This window comes from Dermochelys coriacea, chromosome 6 (genome assembly GCF_009764565.3).
Source record: "Dermochelys coriacea isolate rDerCor1 chromosome 6, rDerCor1.pri.v4, whole genome shotgun sequence".
NCBI lineage: Eukaryota > Metazoa > Chordata > Testudines > Dermochelyidae > Dermochelys > Dermochelys coriacea.
This window is the reverse complement of record NC_050073.1, coordinates 64,675,350-64,692,602: the sequence shown is the minus strand read 5'-3', so window position 1 is coordinate 64,692,602 and position 17,253 is coordinate 64,675,350. Positions and strand designations below refer to the sequence as shown.

Sequence of the window (17,253 nt, the reverse complement as noted above, 5' to 3'; positions counted from 1 at the left end):
CATGGGCTGGTGTTATGGCAGGGGTTTCCAAACAGCCAAACTGAGGCCACACTGGTAACTTGCCAGGAGCCTGAGGCCCACGTTTCACCTGTATAAAATTGTGTTAAATAGGCCAGAGGCATATTCTCAGCCAGTACACAGTTGCAGGATTCTCTTTGACAGGAGTCCTGGTCCTGGCAGTGGATAAAGACACACATCTGTTTCTGAGTAGGTTGTGTTAGTACAATGTGTACAGATGGCTGTTGTTATAATTGACATGTTGTTATAATTGACAAGAGGAGAGGCTAGAGGAGGTTCCACCTATATCCTACCTTGGAACCCATTCCAGGTCAACCTTAAATGTGGACCAATGAGAGTGCTCCTAGGATGTCATAGGAGGTCAGAATTGGTGTAGGAGGGTGTGACATTACCCAGAGTACAAATCTGGACTGATGAACAGCTGTGTCCCCTCAATTCTCCAACTTGGGGTGTCTTTTACACTGCTTTGCTGTGACAGCAACCATTCTTGGTTACAGCCTCCAGCATGTAAACCACTCCCACCTATATTGTATGAGTGCTATGGCCAGCCACTCTTGAATCAAACTTCAGAGCAACACCAGCAAATTTTCAGTCCCAGACTTACCCCAAAAATGTGCGTCTTGTACTGCCCAGTACTCTCCTGGGCAATACAAGCTCATATGAAGTCTGTCATTTATTAATAGAAAGTGATATGCCCAAATCTTATTACCCCAAATGGAGTTTCCCAAACACACTGGTTTAGGTAAAACAATAAAACAAATTTATTAACTACAGAAAAATAGATTTTAGGTGATTACAAATAATAAGGAATAAAAGTCAGAAATGATTACAAGGAAATAAAAGGTAAAATGCAACTAACACCTAACTTAACAAACTAAGTGAATACAAAGCAAAAGTCTCTCACCACATGTTCCAGCAGCCTTACTGGCTGAACCTCTTTCAGTCAGGATCTCTTCCCCAGTCCAATGATGCTTCCTTCGTTCTTCCAGTGTTGATGATGCCCTGGGTAGAGAGCAAGGGAGAGCTGATTTGGAAGAGATGATCTCCCCTTGTAGCCTTTTCTCTTGTGCAACAGTCATTTCCAGTTGCGATTCAGTAGACAGAAAGTCTGTGGGGGCAGGAACCTCAGGTTGCTTCTTTGTCAAAATGTAGGGTTTTTTAGCCCACATTCCCTCTCCTGCCAAAGAGTGGCCACTCAGTTGATGGTCCACTTAATCTCATTGACACCTGGCTGAGGCATTGGCTAGCCTTTTGTCTCTAGGGAACTGGTTTGTGGCTGCCCTCCAGAACATGTTAGAACTGTCTTAATATCATACAGTAGAATCTTACAACTGTGTATGCAGTGTTGCCACACATATTTTACCAAGACAATAATCAGCAAAGCATGAGTTTTCAAATGATACCTTACAAAGTATGCTTTGTACAAAATTTATCCTAGTCTTGTAAAAGGGGTGAATATAAGGGAACAGACTGTCACAGAGGGCAAGCTCATTTTATGCTGAAGTGAGTGTGAAAAAGAAAACCAGAAAGAATATTACAAAAAGATTAAATTCAAGGAGATTGGATAGTAGGGCACAAGGCTCAAGAATTGAGGGAGGCCATTAACAAGCTCAAGACTCCTATAAGGGTTGGAGACTCTAGGAGGCTTATCCATTGCCTGGCTTGTCCTGAGAGCTCAGTCAAATATGTTGAAATAGCATCTGCATTGCTTTGTGAGTTTTCAAGATCTTTTTGTGCAGTACCAAGTCAAGTGTTATCCTTCTGTAAGACATTTGACTTGGTACCACACATTTTGATTAAAAAACTAGAACATAAAATTAACTTGGCACACATTAAATGGATTAAAAGCTGGCTAACTGATAGGTCTCAAAATGTAACTGTTAATGGGGAATTGTGATCAAGCGGCTGTGTTTCCAGTGGGTTCCAGCAAGGCTAGGTTCTTGGCTCTACATTATTTAATGACCTGACCTTCAGTGACCTGGAAGAAAACCTCAGGTCATCACCAATAAAATTTTCACATGATAGGCACAAATTGAGGAAATGGTAAATAATGAAGAGGGCAGATCACTGGATCACAGCAATCTGGATCACTTGGTAAACAGGGCACAAGCAAACTACGTGTTTTTAATACGGCTAAATGTATGCATCTAGGAACAAAGAACATAGGCCATATTTAGAGGATGGAGGACTCCATCCTGGGAAGCAGTGACTCTGAAAAAGATTTGGGGTGGGAGCATGTGGATAATCAGCTGAACATGAGCTCCCAGTGTAATGGTGTGGCCCAAGATGCTAATGCAATCCTGGAGATGCATAAACAGGGGGATCTTGCATGGGAGCACAGAGGTTATTTTACCCCTATGTTTGGCACTGGTGTGACTACTACTGGAATATTGTGTCCAGTTCTGGTATCCATAATTCAAGATGAATAAACAGGAGAGGATTCAGAGAGGAGCCAGAAGAATGATTAAAGGATTAGAAAACATGTCTTATAGTGATAGATAGTCTGTTAGAATCTCTACAGGGAACAAATATTTAACAGGCTTTTCAATGTAGCAGAGAAAGGTATAACACGATCCAATGCTGGAAGCTGAAGCTAGACAAATTCAGACAGGAAACAAGATGGACATTTTTAACAATGAGAGTAATTAACCATTGGAACAATTTACCAAGGATTTTGGTGGATGTATTTTTTTAAAGCTATGTTCAAGGCATTATTTCAGATAAGTTCTGTGGCCTGTGTTTTATCAGGAGCTCAGACTAGATGATTACAATTGTCCCTTCTGGCCTTGGAATCTATGCTGCTCTTTTGTACTGCAGCAGAGCACAGTAGTGTTCCACCAGAGCATCAGTTCTTCAGGATTCACAGGCTTGGCCCAAACCTGAAGTGTTTTTGGCCCACATTCCACCTACATTCAACAACATATCAAGTAAATAACGCATCTCAAGAGAATACATGTGTATCACTCATAAATAAAATGTTCTGTAAACAAGCGCAGTTGGCTACGTTAATTGCTTATTTTTATATATGTAGGAAAATCAAGAGGATCTGGGTCTCTGGCAAGAGGAATTTGGCAGTTTTTTAGACATCAAAGCTAATGGTAAAATTAAGCCTAGAATTGAAAACAACTTTACCGGTTTGCATAAGAATGTGCTCATATTTCTATCTGCCTTTTTGTTTAACTATTTAATGATTATCCAGCTCACTCTTTTTTTCCTACTGGAAGGCTCAAGGGATACATTAATAATATTATTAATGGACTGTAGACCTCTCTAGGTCACTAGTTCAATTCCAGCAAATTAGTAATGAACAAATTCATAATAACTTGTTGTGTTCTACATGAAATGAATGGGTTAACTCAATCCATTTCCTAATGGGCCAGGCTCTGCATAAAACATTATCACATAAGCCTTTATCACAGTGGGCACTAAGTTAGCAGACCCAGTAGAGAGGCCAACGATTGATTGGGCCTGCGGTGCAATCCACAAAGGCACTTAGGTGCCTAAGTCCTACTTTTAGGCACCACTGTGATCCACAGAACTCCCACTCAGCTGCCACCTAACCCTGTAGATGGCTAAGTTTTTGCCTCTGGGCATGCAGACTGCAGCCTCATGCTAGGTGCCCAGGTGCCTATCTCCTGCCTGAGCATGTGCACTGCAGCCTCATGATAGGCATCCAGATGTCTGTCTCCTGTGTCAGCCCCAGAGCAATTCACAAACTGGGAAAGAGAGACATTCAGCTGTCTAAGTCCCGTACAGGAGCCCAGATCCAGTAGACATGCTCAGAGGCTGCAGGATTGGGCTCCTCAGCTGAGTTCATATAAAACAGCTGGGAGGGAGGAGAAGAAAAGGAAGAGGAAAGGTAGCTCCCTTATAACTGTTAGCCTGGTGGACAGGGTACTCACCCAGGCTATGGCTAACCTCTGGTTCAAGCTCCCCTTCCTCCTGTGGGGAAGAAGGAATTTGAACCAGAATTAGCCCCTACTATGGGGAGGGCCCTAGGCAATGGAATATTCTGATCTAGGGCTCCTTCAGTCTCACCTATTTAAGTTGTTCCACTTTAATTGAACAATTATATATAAATTGGGCCAGAGAAAGAGTTAGAATGACTGTATGGCCTAGTGGTTAAAGCACTCACCTGAAAGTGGACAATCCCTGGTCAAATTCCTTCTCTCACTTAGGAGGAGAGGGAACTCAAACCAGGGATCTTTTACATCCTGAGTGAGCACTCTATCTATTAGGCTAAAGGTTGAAGCGGAGATCCTGCACCCAGCTGTTTTGTTGTGGGCCCCACACACAATTTACGGGGATGAATACCCATTTTCCCTGGTTTGTGAATTACTAGCAGGGCAAGGCGCCTCCCTGCAGCCCAGATTTAGGTGCCTTTCTCCATGAGAGGGGCAGGACTTAGGACAGCCTCCACCTTTGGCCTCATCTCCCATTGGCTAGATTAGGCAGCTCCCCACCTACCACACTGACTTTGTGGATTGCAGTCTAAGGTGCCTATCTCTCATTCACTGTATAGGAACCAAGGCTGCTAACTCATGCTTTGTGGATTGCAGTGTTGTTCCTGAGATTTGCCAGGCCCCTAAAAGTTAGGAGCCACGATGCTCAGCATCACAATATCTAAGTCCTTTTGTGGATCTGGACCATGGAAATTAAATTGCTGTAACCTCCCTTCTCTAGACGTTGTCTAGGTCATGGCTGAGGAGGCACACAGGTGGCACAGTGTGGGGAAGCTCTCACTCCTATTGCCTGTGCTGTACTTGCTCTGTGGAAAGAAAGATAATTTCAGTCTCCAGGACTTGCAACCCAAAATCTTTCAAAGGCATGAAGATCAATATACAATGATTTTGTTTGGTTGGCTAAAGCTCGACTAAGAAGTGATTAAAGTCCCATATCTTATCCTTGGTGAAATGTAAAACTTGTGATCTAAAGAATGTCGCATGAACTGGTATAAAATACGTAAGGCTGCATTTTTGTAACAGCTGCCACTGAAGTCATGGATTCCCTAGGGAATAAAGTCCATACGGTCAGATTTTTGTGTGTGTGTCACTCTGAAGTAACCCCGTTTACTTCGTTGGGGTTGCTCTGGATTTACACAGATAAAATAAAATGATTGAGCTGACAGAGTTGATATGGCTTGTTTAAGACATGTGTGTGCTCTGCTGCTGCCTCTCCTGAGGCTAAAACAGGAAAGCAGTGCTGGAAAAGAGGGAGCACTGACTTTCTTACTTCACCTTGTTGCACTGCTTCTGCCGCAGGGCAGAGCTTGCAGGAATTGAAATAGAAATTGTAAACAGTTTTATTGCATAATAGAGAATAGTTTGATAAAAATAAAGTAACCTGCAAGTTTTGACATTTTTTACCATAAATTAATTCTTTTTGCCCTTCATGATTACATCAAAATTTATAAACAACAAATTTACAAACAAGTACCCATAGAAAACTTTCCCATATAGTAAGTATATAATAATGGAGGTGACCCTCAAATCAAGTTTGAAGCAATTAGTTTGAAGCAATTAGTAAACAGAACATTTTTATAATTAGTATGGTCTGATCTATTTCTTAAAGTTAGGCCATGATGAGAGCACAACTCAGGGCTGTTGTATTTTAATACTGTTCCTACAGGTCCCAGTTCCATAGGCTTGGATTTTTCTTTGCATGGATGTGAACATGTCTATGGAATACCAGAGCATGCAGAAACACTTCTCCTCAAAAACACCAGGTACAAGACTAGCTGATTTGCTTCTAAAGATGGCTGTAATTCTGATTTTTGGGAAAATTAGGAGGGGTAGCATATCCGAAACTTGAAGATCCAACGGGAACAAATGCCGATGATCTTTGTCCTGATGTCACCTTTGAACATTTAGATTTGCACAACAGTTTAACTAAGCATACCGGATTGTTGTTCTGGTGGCCATTGCAAGTCAAAACAGACATATTAGTGGTGTGATGTGAGGAAATCCAAGACTGAATGACCACAAGGAGTGGGATCCTTTTTCCCCAAATTAGAGTGGTTACTGCAGTTTAGGTGTTAGGTGGATTGGTGAATAACTAAAGAAAACTTTATAAGTTCTGTAATGGAGAAGCCATAAAGTTTTGCAGATGATTTAATTCAAACAAAGCTTGAGATGTGTATGACATATACGAGTTGTGACAAAGTTCCTCCTCTACCTTGGTGGGTCTTGCGCTTTTTGGCGGATTTGCTCGCCTTGGAGCTTCACAGCAGCCCTCAGTTTGGCTGTTTTCATGAACCCACGGTCCAAGTCAACTCCTTCTGTGTCTGACCAGGAGTTGGGAGGTTTGGGGGGGGAACCCAGGCCCGCTCTCTACTCCAGGTTCCAGCCCAGGGCCCTGTGGAATGCAGCTGTCTAGAGTGCCTCCTGGGACAGCTGTGCGACAGCTACAACTCCCTGGGCTACTTCCCCATGGCCTCCTCCCAACACTTTCTTTATCCTTACTATAGGACCTTCCTCCTGGTGTCTGATAATACTTGTACTTCTCAGTCCTCCAACAGTATGCATTCTCGCTCCCAGCTCCTTACACACGCATCACAAACTGAAGTGAGCTCCTTTTTAAAACCCAGGTGCCCTGATTAGTCTGCCTTAATTGATTCTAGCAGCTTCTTGATTGGCTGCAGGTGTTCTAATCAGCCTCTCTGTCTTAATTGTCTCCAGAAGGTTCCTGATTGTTCGGGAACCTTCCCTGTTACCTTACCAAGGGAAAAGGGACCTACTTAACCTGGGGCTAATATATTTGTCTTCTATTACTCTCCTGTAGCCATCTGGCCCGAACCTGTCACACAGTACGGTATACAATACATTTTGTATTTTGTTCTAATGGTAGCAACACATAAATTGATGGCATCTGTCCCCAAGGAGTAGGCTGCTCTGCTTCCAACTCCACAGTGCTGCCGCTGACTCTTCCTGTTCTCTATTATGTTTCTGTGCAGCCAATTCTGCATGAGTATTTCTCAGGTTTAAAAAGAATATACTTTACTGAAATGCATAAAAGAGCAGCTCCAGACGGCTCTAAGGGATTTAAGCAGAAAAATGGGGAAGGTGAGTGTTAATAGTCTAAGGATAAGACCACATCAGAAGCAGTGTCATTGACAGCAAGAGATATAATTTGATGCAGCTAGCTTTGAGCAAAGCGAAAGAAATGGTCATCCATGCCACATGTTGTATCTTGCTGATAAATGATAGACAATAATAAAGAATACTCCATATTAATCTGTGCTGTAACATCTTTGAGTTCAGTAGATTTACAGCAGAGTTTAACTTGGCCCAGTGAGTAATTATTACAAGTAACGTTTGTTTGTTCATTCCAGTGACAATGATGCCTACCGGCTTTTTAACTTGGATGTCTATGGGCACAAGATCCAAGACAAAATGGGCATATATGGTTCAGTGCCCTTTCTGTTAGCACATAAACCTAACAGAACTGCTGGGATCTTCTGGCTGAATTCCTCAGAAACTCTAGTGGAGATTAATACAAAAGCTGTAATGGAGGTGAGAGATGCATGGTATTGTGCCCAGGAGTTCAATAAGAAATTAAAATACTCCTATACAGGGCAATCTGATAGTGCAACTTCATGTTCACCTTTTGCCTCAGTGAATCAGGAATTGTAACTCTGTTTTCTCTTCTTCCCCATTTATTTAAGAGAGCTTTAGACATGATCACAAGGATGCATTTTTCAGAAGACAAGATGCAGGAATCACATAATAAATTCCATATAAGAAAAGAAAATGTTGAAGTACTTCAAATCCTGCAAGAGAAATCCACAAAAATAAATATCCGACACAACCAAGTGCAGAAAACATATTGAGTGTTTTTTAGCTAGCATTTATCAAACCATGGAATTTAGAAATTCTTGGTATTTTCCCCCTCCCCAGTACTTCATGTGACTATATTGTTGATATTCAGGGAACAAGGATATAGTTGTGATTTCACATCCAACATTAGTTTTACTTATTAAAATAAGACAGTAAAATAAGATATTGCATTATCATGGTCAAAAATACACGATTTAGATGTAATTATATAAAAATCAGAGAGAAATATTGAGGTCTGGACAATCAATGGAGAGACTGTAAAATTAATCTTTGGTAGAGAGAGGGCTTCAGATTCTACTTTTTGTTTCTTTCAAAGCATGTACCATCCAGATCCCCTCCAGACATAACTAAGCAGAGAGTGGTGCCTCAAACTGATGTGCACTGGATGTCAGAAAGTGGAATAATTGATGTTTTCCTCCTAATGGGACCCACCCCTTTTGACATCTTCAAGCAGTATGCACAATTGACAGGTATTATCTTGCATCAGTGAAGAAACAGTATTGTACTTTCATCACTGAGGTTCCCTGTCATCACCTAAATAATGTGGAACAATTACCTGCTGGACATGTTGTATCAAAAAGTGGACAAATGTTTACTTATCTTATTGAATGAAGTAAGACAGCCGTTTCCAAAATGTGGTTCACAGAGCACTTACTGGTGTTCTGTGAAGAGATGGCTTTCATCCTTGTTTTCAACAGCATCTACAGGTGTCCAGGCTCGGCCTCTGAAAGTAGCTGGAAATGTTAAGCCAATCTATTTGTTACTACCTGAGGCTGCTCTTCCATGAGGGAAGAGAGGAAACAGGAGAAAATCCTAGCAAGTGGCGCTACCAAGCACCAGTGGGAGAAAGGAATGAAGCAACTGGATAGTACCTCTAAGGGAGCAGGAGGAGGAGATGGTAGCTGGCCAGTGTGTCCATGAGAGGAGGTAGCAAAGTGACAGAAAAGCAAGTGCAGGGAATAGGAGAAGAAAGAGGTCAGGTGGCAAAGGGTCATGGGCAAGGGGAGACAGAAGAGCAAAAGTGGAGACAGTGTGACTAACTTTTTATAAAGGAAAAATTACTTACTACATTATTGGCAGTGTTGTTGTTGGTCCCTGGATATTAGAGAGACAAGCTGAGTGAGGTAATATGTTTTATTGGACCAACTTCAGTTGGCTGAAGAAGAGCTCCAGGAGGTAAGCTCAAAAGCTTGGTGAAAGAGACAACAGAAGTTGGTCCAATAAAAGGTATAACCTCACCCACCTTGTCTTACTACATTTAAGACAGTTAAGAGCACAGAAACTTTCCTAATGTTACTTTTCCACATAAGCAATTGCCACAGGGATATTATTTGATCATGAATAGGAGGAGAAGTGGTCCATTTGGTCATGAATGGGAGGGCAGATAGTTCACAAGACTGTCTCTCAAAGCTGAGGTCCACACTATGAAAACGTTTAAAAAAAATGTGACCCTCTGGTCTCTCTGTATTGTTGTACCTAAGGAACTGGTTTTATTTTCTATTACTAAACAAATATTAGTTTCTGCTCAAGTGCCAGAGTAAGGGGAATTACCAATCATTCTTGAGGTGTACTGGTAGGAAGATTACAATGGCCTTCTCCACTAAGCCTGATCTTGTTAGTCATTCATGTCAATGAGAATTAAATTCACCCACAATAGTTTTAAAACTTCAACAAAAATTTTAGCATGGAGAATAATAATGGTCACTAGAATAACACTGCATTATTATGCCACCCTGTAACAGTATGTTTTCTCACCCATATGATATAATAATTACAGCAGTTTCTCCTAAAGTTAAGCCTGTCCATAATTTTAGTTATGATCTTCGTTTCTGGTGTTACAAACTCAAAATGTGAAAATTGTGCGCTGGACTGAACCGTATGCTTCAGTTTCAAACAGTTGCATGTGATTTCAGCCATGCCAATCCCATTGACTTTTCCAAAGATTTAAGGTAACCCTGAAAGGAAATACCATTATTATGCTTATTGGCTTAGTTTCTAATTTCATATCTATTCCTAGGCACTCAAGCCCTGCCTCCACTCTTCTCCTTGGGCTATCACCAGTGCCGCTGGAACTATGAGGATGAGCAGGATGTAAAGGCAGTAGACGCTGGCTTTGATGAGCATGACATCCCCTATGATGTTATATGGCTGGACATAGAGCACACAGAGGGCAAGAGGTACTTCACGTGGGACAAGAAAAAATTCCAAAACCCCAAAAGGATGCAGGAGCTGCTCAAGAGGAAAAAACGCAAGGTACATTATACAGAGGAAAGAAGAAAAATGTCATAATACAGCACAATCTAGGGAGGCCCTAAATACTTGAGCAAACATATCTCATTCCATGTCCCCACCAGCAGTTACTATTGGCTGTGGTGGGTCAGTTTTTACCAGTGTTTTGCTTAATTAGCATAAGGAGGAGAACAAAGCTTTCTTGGTCTAGGCTCCACCTATGTGAAACTCATCTTACAGGAGGTTTCACTGCCATCCTTTTGGCCACGTTTAGGTCATAAAGAAAGGTCTGTTTATTTCAACAGGGCAACCTTGAACCATTGTTAAGCCTCTTTCTCTGTTTTTGCTTTCTTTTTTTATATTGACAATCCTTTTTCTCCCCTATTTTATGTTAACTGGGAATTGTTCCTTCTTGTTTGGTGGGATTAGTTGCCTAAGAGCCACTGAGTTTGCCCTTGTATCAGATCCTTTGGCTGTTGGCAGTCTATTCAGGCTGGTTAATTTTGATTTCTGCTTTTACTGTATAGTCCTTAGATGTATGAACTTATAAATGTATTAAATATACAAGTGCAGGATCTAGAGGATATGTAACCAACTAATGAACTCATACAATAGTTGATCTCAGCCCAAAGCCAATGATTGTTGGAACAGTGTTAAAGTAGTGAAGTCATAGTAAGTTACATAGTAGCACCTCTTTCGTCCATGGATTTAATAGCTGCAGAAGGCACCTAAGCAAAATACAATGGCCAAATTTTTTAAAAAGTCAGGAAAATTTTATAACTGATATTTGTTATGCATGTTAAGATATGGGTGTGACACCCCCCAAAGTACAATCCAGCTCATAGAATAGCTATGCCCCCTTAATTCTCCAGTCTGTCGTACACTGTGCGCTGCTTTGCTGTATGAGTTGCCACTCTGCCCACTCACCCAGCCTCTAATATGCAGTTCACCCCCAGACAACTAAGTGCCAGAGTTTTATGCCCAGCCACTCTTGAATTACATATAGAATGACACCCGTTTATCCCTGGTTCCAGCCTTGCACCCCAGAAATGTGCGTCTTACACTGCTCAAGACCCACTTAGTCAGTGCAAGCTCTTAAATTTGTTATTTTATCAAACAAAATGAATATGGACTGGCCCTTGCTAATCTGCGTAGATTCCCCAAACTCTTCAGCCAAAAACACGTGGGTTTAGATAAAACATTAAAATAAGTTTATTAACTACAGAAAGATAGATTTTAAGTGATTACTAGTGGAGTAGGAATTGAAGATCAGAATTGGTTACAAAAATAAATAAAAGATGTAAACTGCAAGCTGTTTCCTAAACTTTACCAAGGCTAAATTTGAAGCAAACAGTTTTTCTCATCCCTCTGGCTGTTGCAGGCAGTTCAGTTCTTAGTACACAGGCTGGTTTCCTTTCCCAGCCTGGGGATCAGTCTTCCCCAGTTCCAAGTCTTACAATCAATCTTGTTTTAGTAAAGATGAGAGAGAAGAGAGGTGGCCACGGGCCTTTGTTCCCCCTTTTTATATTGTGACCAGGTGCCTGGATGGGCTATACTGAGAATGCTATACTCAGGGCAGACTGCAAGGAATAGGGCAAACAATCTTGCAGACTAGTGGTTTATTCTATTATTAGATTCACCAAGCCAGTAACAAAACAGCTTCTGCAATATCACACTGGGTACCAAGAAGCCTGAGAGAGCCTGGCTGGGAGTCAGCAGTGACCCCAGGGCCTGGGCTCAGCTGCCAGGGACAGAGGCTGAGCAAGCCAGAATCATGCCGGGCGGGAAGGGGGCTCGAGGTTGCTTGGCCCCGACCCCAGCAGCTGGGCTGGCAGTGGGCTGCCCCCCCACCCAGGTCTTGTTGCTGGGGTCAGGGGCCAAATAAGCCAGCTCCCCCTCCCTACCCCTGGCATGCTCAGCCTTGTCCCAGGCAGCCAAATCTGAGTAGGAAGCAGGCTGCTGCTGCCTCCCAGTCAGGCTCTCTCAGGCAGAAGCTGCTCCATCATGCTCCCTTCCCAGCTGCCGGGGAGAGCTGCTGAATATGCAGAGGGGAGACACAGGAGAGAAGGACAGAGTCGCTCTCTGCCCCTCCCCCTCCCCGCAGATAATGTGGGGCAGGGAGAGCGCCGCAGCCCAAGGCTGGGCGGAGGGCAGGGGGTCACTGGGCAGAGGAGACATGTGGGATGGTCATATGCAATGTTCCCTCTAATTTTTCCAATTCATGTGCAGAATGAATTTCATTATGTACACCAATATTGAGATGATGTGGGGTAGGGGTGGGGCCGAAGGGTTTGGCGTGTGGGAGGAGGCTCAGGACTGGGGCAGAGGGTTGGGGTGCAGGGGCTGAGGGCTCTGGCTGGGGGTGCAGGCTCTGGGGTGGGGCCAGGGATGAGGGGTTCTGGGTGGTGGAGGGGACTGAGGGCTAGAGCAGGGGATTGGGGTGCGGGAGAGAGTGAGGGCTCTGGAGGCTGTGGGGTAGGGCCGGGGATGAGGGGTTTGAGGTGCAAGATGCCCTGGGGCAGCGGCAGGGAGAGAGGATTCCCCACAGCCCTCTCCCTACCACAACAGCTCCGCGGCTGGGGCTGAAGCACCTCTCCCCACCGCAGCAGCTCTGGGGCCAGGGGAGAGGCTCCTCTCCCTACCGCAGCAGTTCCAGGGCTGGGGTAGTTAAGTGTGTGCCTCTTGGTGGCCTCCTGCGCACCTTGGAGGGAACTTAGGTCACATGTCCTCCTGAGTATGGGGAGGCAGGAGTCCTCTATGGTCTCTTGTTAAGTTATGGATCATACCCAACTTGACCAGTCTGTCAGTTTCACATGTATCTTGACCCTTTTCACTGGAAAAGTTCTTCCTGTGTCATGAGGTCAGGCAACTCCATTGCCTATGTGCTCTGCACTCAGATTTCCATCTGAATTGCAAATTCTTGCTTGCACCTTCTGTGTGCATGCAGCTTGAGGTGTCTCTGGGGATGACATGCCAGTCCTTTGTTTATAGATCTTTTGTTATTTCTAAAGAGCTAGTCTGTGGGCATTCCTCAGACTCACAACATGTTTCAATAGCAAACATACAGCAAAATCTCATAACTCCATATACAGTGTTGATACACACATTTTAACAGGGCAATAATATTCAGCAGACTATAACTTTTCCCAATGATACCTCACAAGGCATACTATATACAATATTTATCATAATAAGTGGTGACCATAATAGCATATGCTGTCACAATGTGTAATGTGGCAGGGCACTTCTTCCATCTCACCACGTTTAATGCTTCCCCCTCTGATGATGGTGGGGCCTGAAGTAAATCAGCCCCATTCTGGATAGTTTTCAGAGTAGCAGCCGTGTTAGTCTGTATTCGCAAAAAGAAAAGGAGTACTTGTGGCACCGTAGAGACTAACAAATTTATTTGAGCATAAGCTTATGCTCAAATAAATTTGTCATTCTGGATAGTGTTAGCTTCCCATTCTGGGTTTATTTATCAATATTTTCAAGGCAGGCCCAAGGAGTACTCCTCTACCAAACAAAAGAAACAAATGCACAACACAAAGTATAGGGGGAATACCTTTTCCTACCTGCTCTTGTCGGGGGTGGTGTTGCCTTGTTATTGGCCGCCAGGATGTGCATCCTTCTCCTAAATAGGCAGTCTGTTTGGTGGTTTCCCCTGGAGGGAGAAGAGCACCCTCTCACCCTGGAGAAGCCTTTTTCCCTGCTGCCACTAATCCTGCAGCAGCTTGTCTCTCCTCCCTCTCTCCCACCAGGAGAGGGGTTTTTAAATGTCCCAGGCAGGTCCCAGGTGTCCTTAGTTGACCTGAGATAACTTCTTTTCAGCTTGCACGAAAAAGGGCCTTTTTCATTCTATGCCTAATATCCCTGCCTTCCATCACTCTGATTACAACAGTCCAGTCTGACTTTGTCACAGTAATTAATTGTTATGGTTTAGGGAAGAAACTAGTCACCAAAACAATCAGGGAGAAATTTATTTTCCCACATCATCAAATGTGTAATGTTGTATTATATTGTTTTTAGGGGTGGGGAGGTTACTATCTTCTGAAGCATGTGGTATAGTACTGACCCTTATTTCAGGTAGACCAGCATGCACTGCTACTTGTCTTGTGAAATCAGCTAGTTTACATATGTATAGTAAGTATGCACAAGGGCAGTAACTCCTTTTTAAAAAATGTGACTGCCCGGGCCTTAACCTGACTCAGGACTGAGCTCTTTCTGTAACATGCTGAACAGTTGATGCTAATGGTGTCTTCTCATCTCTTTTGCTGGCAGCTTGTCGTCATTATAGATCCTCACATTAAGGTTGATCCCATGTACACCCTATACTCTCAGGCCAAAAAGAACGGGTATTTTGTGAAGGATAGGAAAGGCCAAGATTTTGAGGGCATCTGTTGGCCAGGTAAGAAAACCCACTGCTTATAGTCTATACATTACAATTTGTTTATTTTGTAATGTGTAGCAGAATAGCATGAGTCAAAAGTGGATGGTCTAAAGGGAAAAAATGTTGGTGTAATTCTTGGATATTCATGATTCCAAGCCTTTAATAGTTCTTTTGACAGTTCTAATGCATCTCCTAGTCTTCTCAGCTCTAATTCCTCCACCACTAGTTCTATTATCGTTGTATATATGGGCGACAACTCTGTGGGTGCTCCACAAATAGTGGGTGCTCAGCACCCACTGGCAGCCCCCCAATCAGCTCCACCCCCTCCCCCCAGCTCCTCCTGCCCACCAGCGGCCACACTGATCAGCTCCTTCCCCTCCCTCCCAGTGCCTCCTGCATGCCATGGATCACTTTTTCAGCAGCATGCAGGAGGCACTGGGGGAAAGGAGGAGGAGCTAGGGTGGGGCACACTCAGGGGAGGGGGCAGAATGGGGCAGGGCAAGGGTGGAGGTGGGTGGAAAGAGGCAGAGCTGAGTGGGAGCTTGGGGGAAGAGGCAGAGCCGGGGTTAAGCACCCCCCGGCAATTTAGGAAGACAATGCCTCTGTCTGCATATAATGTAGATGCATGGCACCATAAAGTTACTGAACTTGTGCAAAGATCAGTACTCTAAGTTGTCCAATGTTACGTAAATCCTATTCAGCCAGTTACATGAAATTGTTTATAAAAGTAAGCAAAAGTTGAGTCAAATAGACTGGTACAAACTAGATTGTTAAAAGAACTGTAATAAGAGGTCTTCAAGGTTCCTGCTGAAGTCACAGGTTGGTATAACAACAAGCTGAAAGATTCTAGAAATAGGAGGAATTGTTCATAGTTGAAATCACTGAACTGTGTTAATTTTAATGAGATGAGATTGCTATTCCTTCTTATATTTTTAATGGTGGTTGTTACAATGAGAGTAAGCCAGTGATAACATAAAACCCAAGACCACGCTTCACTGTTTAATGTTGTAAGAATGAACAAGGGTTTCATTAACACCTTCTCCGTTGTGGGTCCTGAGACACCCCTTTGAAAACACTTCAAACTTCATGGAGTGGGGCTTGCATTCTTCACTGTATAGTGTGTGGCTAGAGGATCCTTTCCACTTGAAGTTTGTGGGGCCATGCAGGGAGAGACAGTGGCTATGGCGCTATGAGAATGAAACAGTACCAGAAAGATCCTTTTCAGCAAAGGTGGGAACAGCAAAACCAGAAAAGGATTAGATCAGATGGCGGGGGAAAAGTCTGAGAAGGGAAAAGGGAAAGTGAGATAAGAGTTAATAGGATTTGGACACCATTAAGGTTGGCAAGCCCCAATTTTATATTTTAAAATATCCATTTAATTCCAGAAAACATGACTTTTGAAGGAGTTGCCAGTCTTAAAATTCTAGCTTCAAGCTGGACAACCTAGCAACAAATAAACCAGGGAGTCATGACATGGGTGAGGCTCTGAAATAAGTATATAGATTAATTTTGTTTCATTCCTGACTATACTTGCGAGTGCCTGCACTTCCGAAACTACCACTACGCTGTTGGAAATACTGCACTACTGGCGCATGGAGAGTAGATATCTCTGTAAACAAGAAAATATATGAGGATCAGTGGGGTTCCAGCTGGGACATCAACTGACAGCAAATCAGCTGTCTCTGTGCAATGTTTAATCACTGTGGCTCAGTCTATACTATATAATAAACATAGTACAACCATTGCAGACCACCTGTGTACTTCAGAACACAGTTGCCCACCTCCTGAGTGACACTACCCTGTAACATCAAGTCTTTGATTCCTTCCCTGGCTTCCAGTTTGCTTTTAGGTGCCATTCAAATGCTGGTCACCATCTTTAAATGATGTGAAACTTAGCCCACCAGAGCCCAAGAATAGTGATCTTCAGATCACAGTGTAGGTGTATTTGTTTAGTTTAGCACTTGGTTACCCTTTGCTCAGGTTTTTGTTCCTGGCATTTTGGGTATGTATTAAGGTTACAGCAAAGGCAGAAGTCTCGGTGCTACTCATTGTGGAGATCATTGTATCGACATGTCACAATGCTTGAATGCCAAGGCAATAGATGCTATAAAAGTTAACATAATCAATGTGATGGTCCACACCTGCAGGTTCCTCTTCTTACCTGGATTTTACCAATCCTGAAGTCCGAGAATGGTATGCAGATCAGTTTGCCTTCAAATCATATAAGGTTTGTGTTTCTTCTCTTTGGATCCTACAGAGCACATCAAAAACCTGGAAATTGGGAAGAGATAGTCAGAGGAGATAAACTACTAGATAAGTAAGGTAGTGGGGCTTTGTATTTGTAGATGGTCATTAGACTGTAGAGGCAAATATCCTGAATAATGCATCCGATGAAGTGAGCTGTAGCTCACGAAAGCTTATGCTCAAATAAATTTGTTAGTCTCTAAGGTGCCACAAGAACTCCTTTTCTTTTTCCTGAATATAGTGATAACCATATAGACTGCAGAAGGAGCCTCACCATGGCCTTGTCAACACTAAGAAAAATAGGAGCCTAATTCACCACTGATGCAATTCCCCCAGCAATAGCAACAGTGGAGACTTTGGTGTGGATAGGGAACAGGCATTTTACCACCATGTCATCTAATGCAGCTGCCCCATTCCCAGCTTCTCTCAATAGGAGTCCACATAGGGAACGATGTGAGAGTGCTGCCTCTGAGGAGCCCACAGTTGCTCTCATGTCATCCTCCCCTACAATGAGTCCTTTTAAGCGAGGAGAATAGTGTG

General features: G+C 43.2%; 1 protein-coding gene across 6 annotated transcripts in view; it reads left to right on the top strand.

Moving 5' to 3' along the window:
• The window catches only part of GANC (glucosidase alpha, neutral C), a 52,611-nt gene that overhangs the window by 14,769 nt on the left and 20,589 nt on the right, over nucleotides 1-17,253 (top strand). For 5 of the 6 annotated variants that reach the window (XM_043516577.1, XM_043516576.1, XM_043516575.1 and 2 more), the window contains 7 exons: nucleotides 3,050-3,116; nucleotides 5,647-5,743; nucleotides 7,349-7,529; nucleotides 8,170-8,323; nucleotides 9,871-10,106; nucleotides 14,361-14,487; nucleotides 16,617-16,696. In XM_043516577.1, coding sequence (XP_043372512.1) covers nucleotides 3,050-3,116; nucleotides 5,647-5,743; nucleotides 7,349-7,529; nucleotides 8,170-8,323; nucleotides 9,871-10,106; nucleotides 14,361-14,487; nucleotides 16,617-16,696 — 942 coding nt within the window. Of the gene's footprint in view, nucleotides 1-3,049; nucleotides 3,117-5,646; nucleotides 5,744-7,348; nucleotides 7,530-8,169; nucleotides 8,324-9,870; nucleotides 10,107-14,360; nucleotides 14,488-15,854; nucleotides 15,947-16,616; nucleotides 16,697-17,253 lie in introns of all 6 variants that reach the window. The other variant, XR_006282078.1, reaches the window with a different exon arrangement.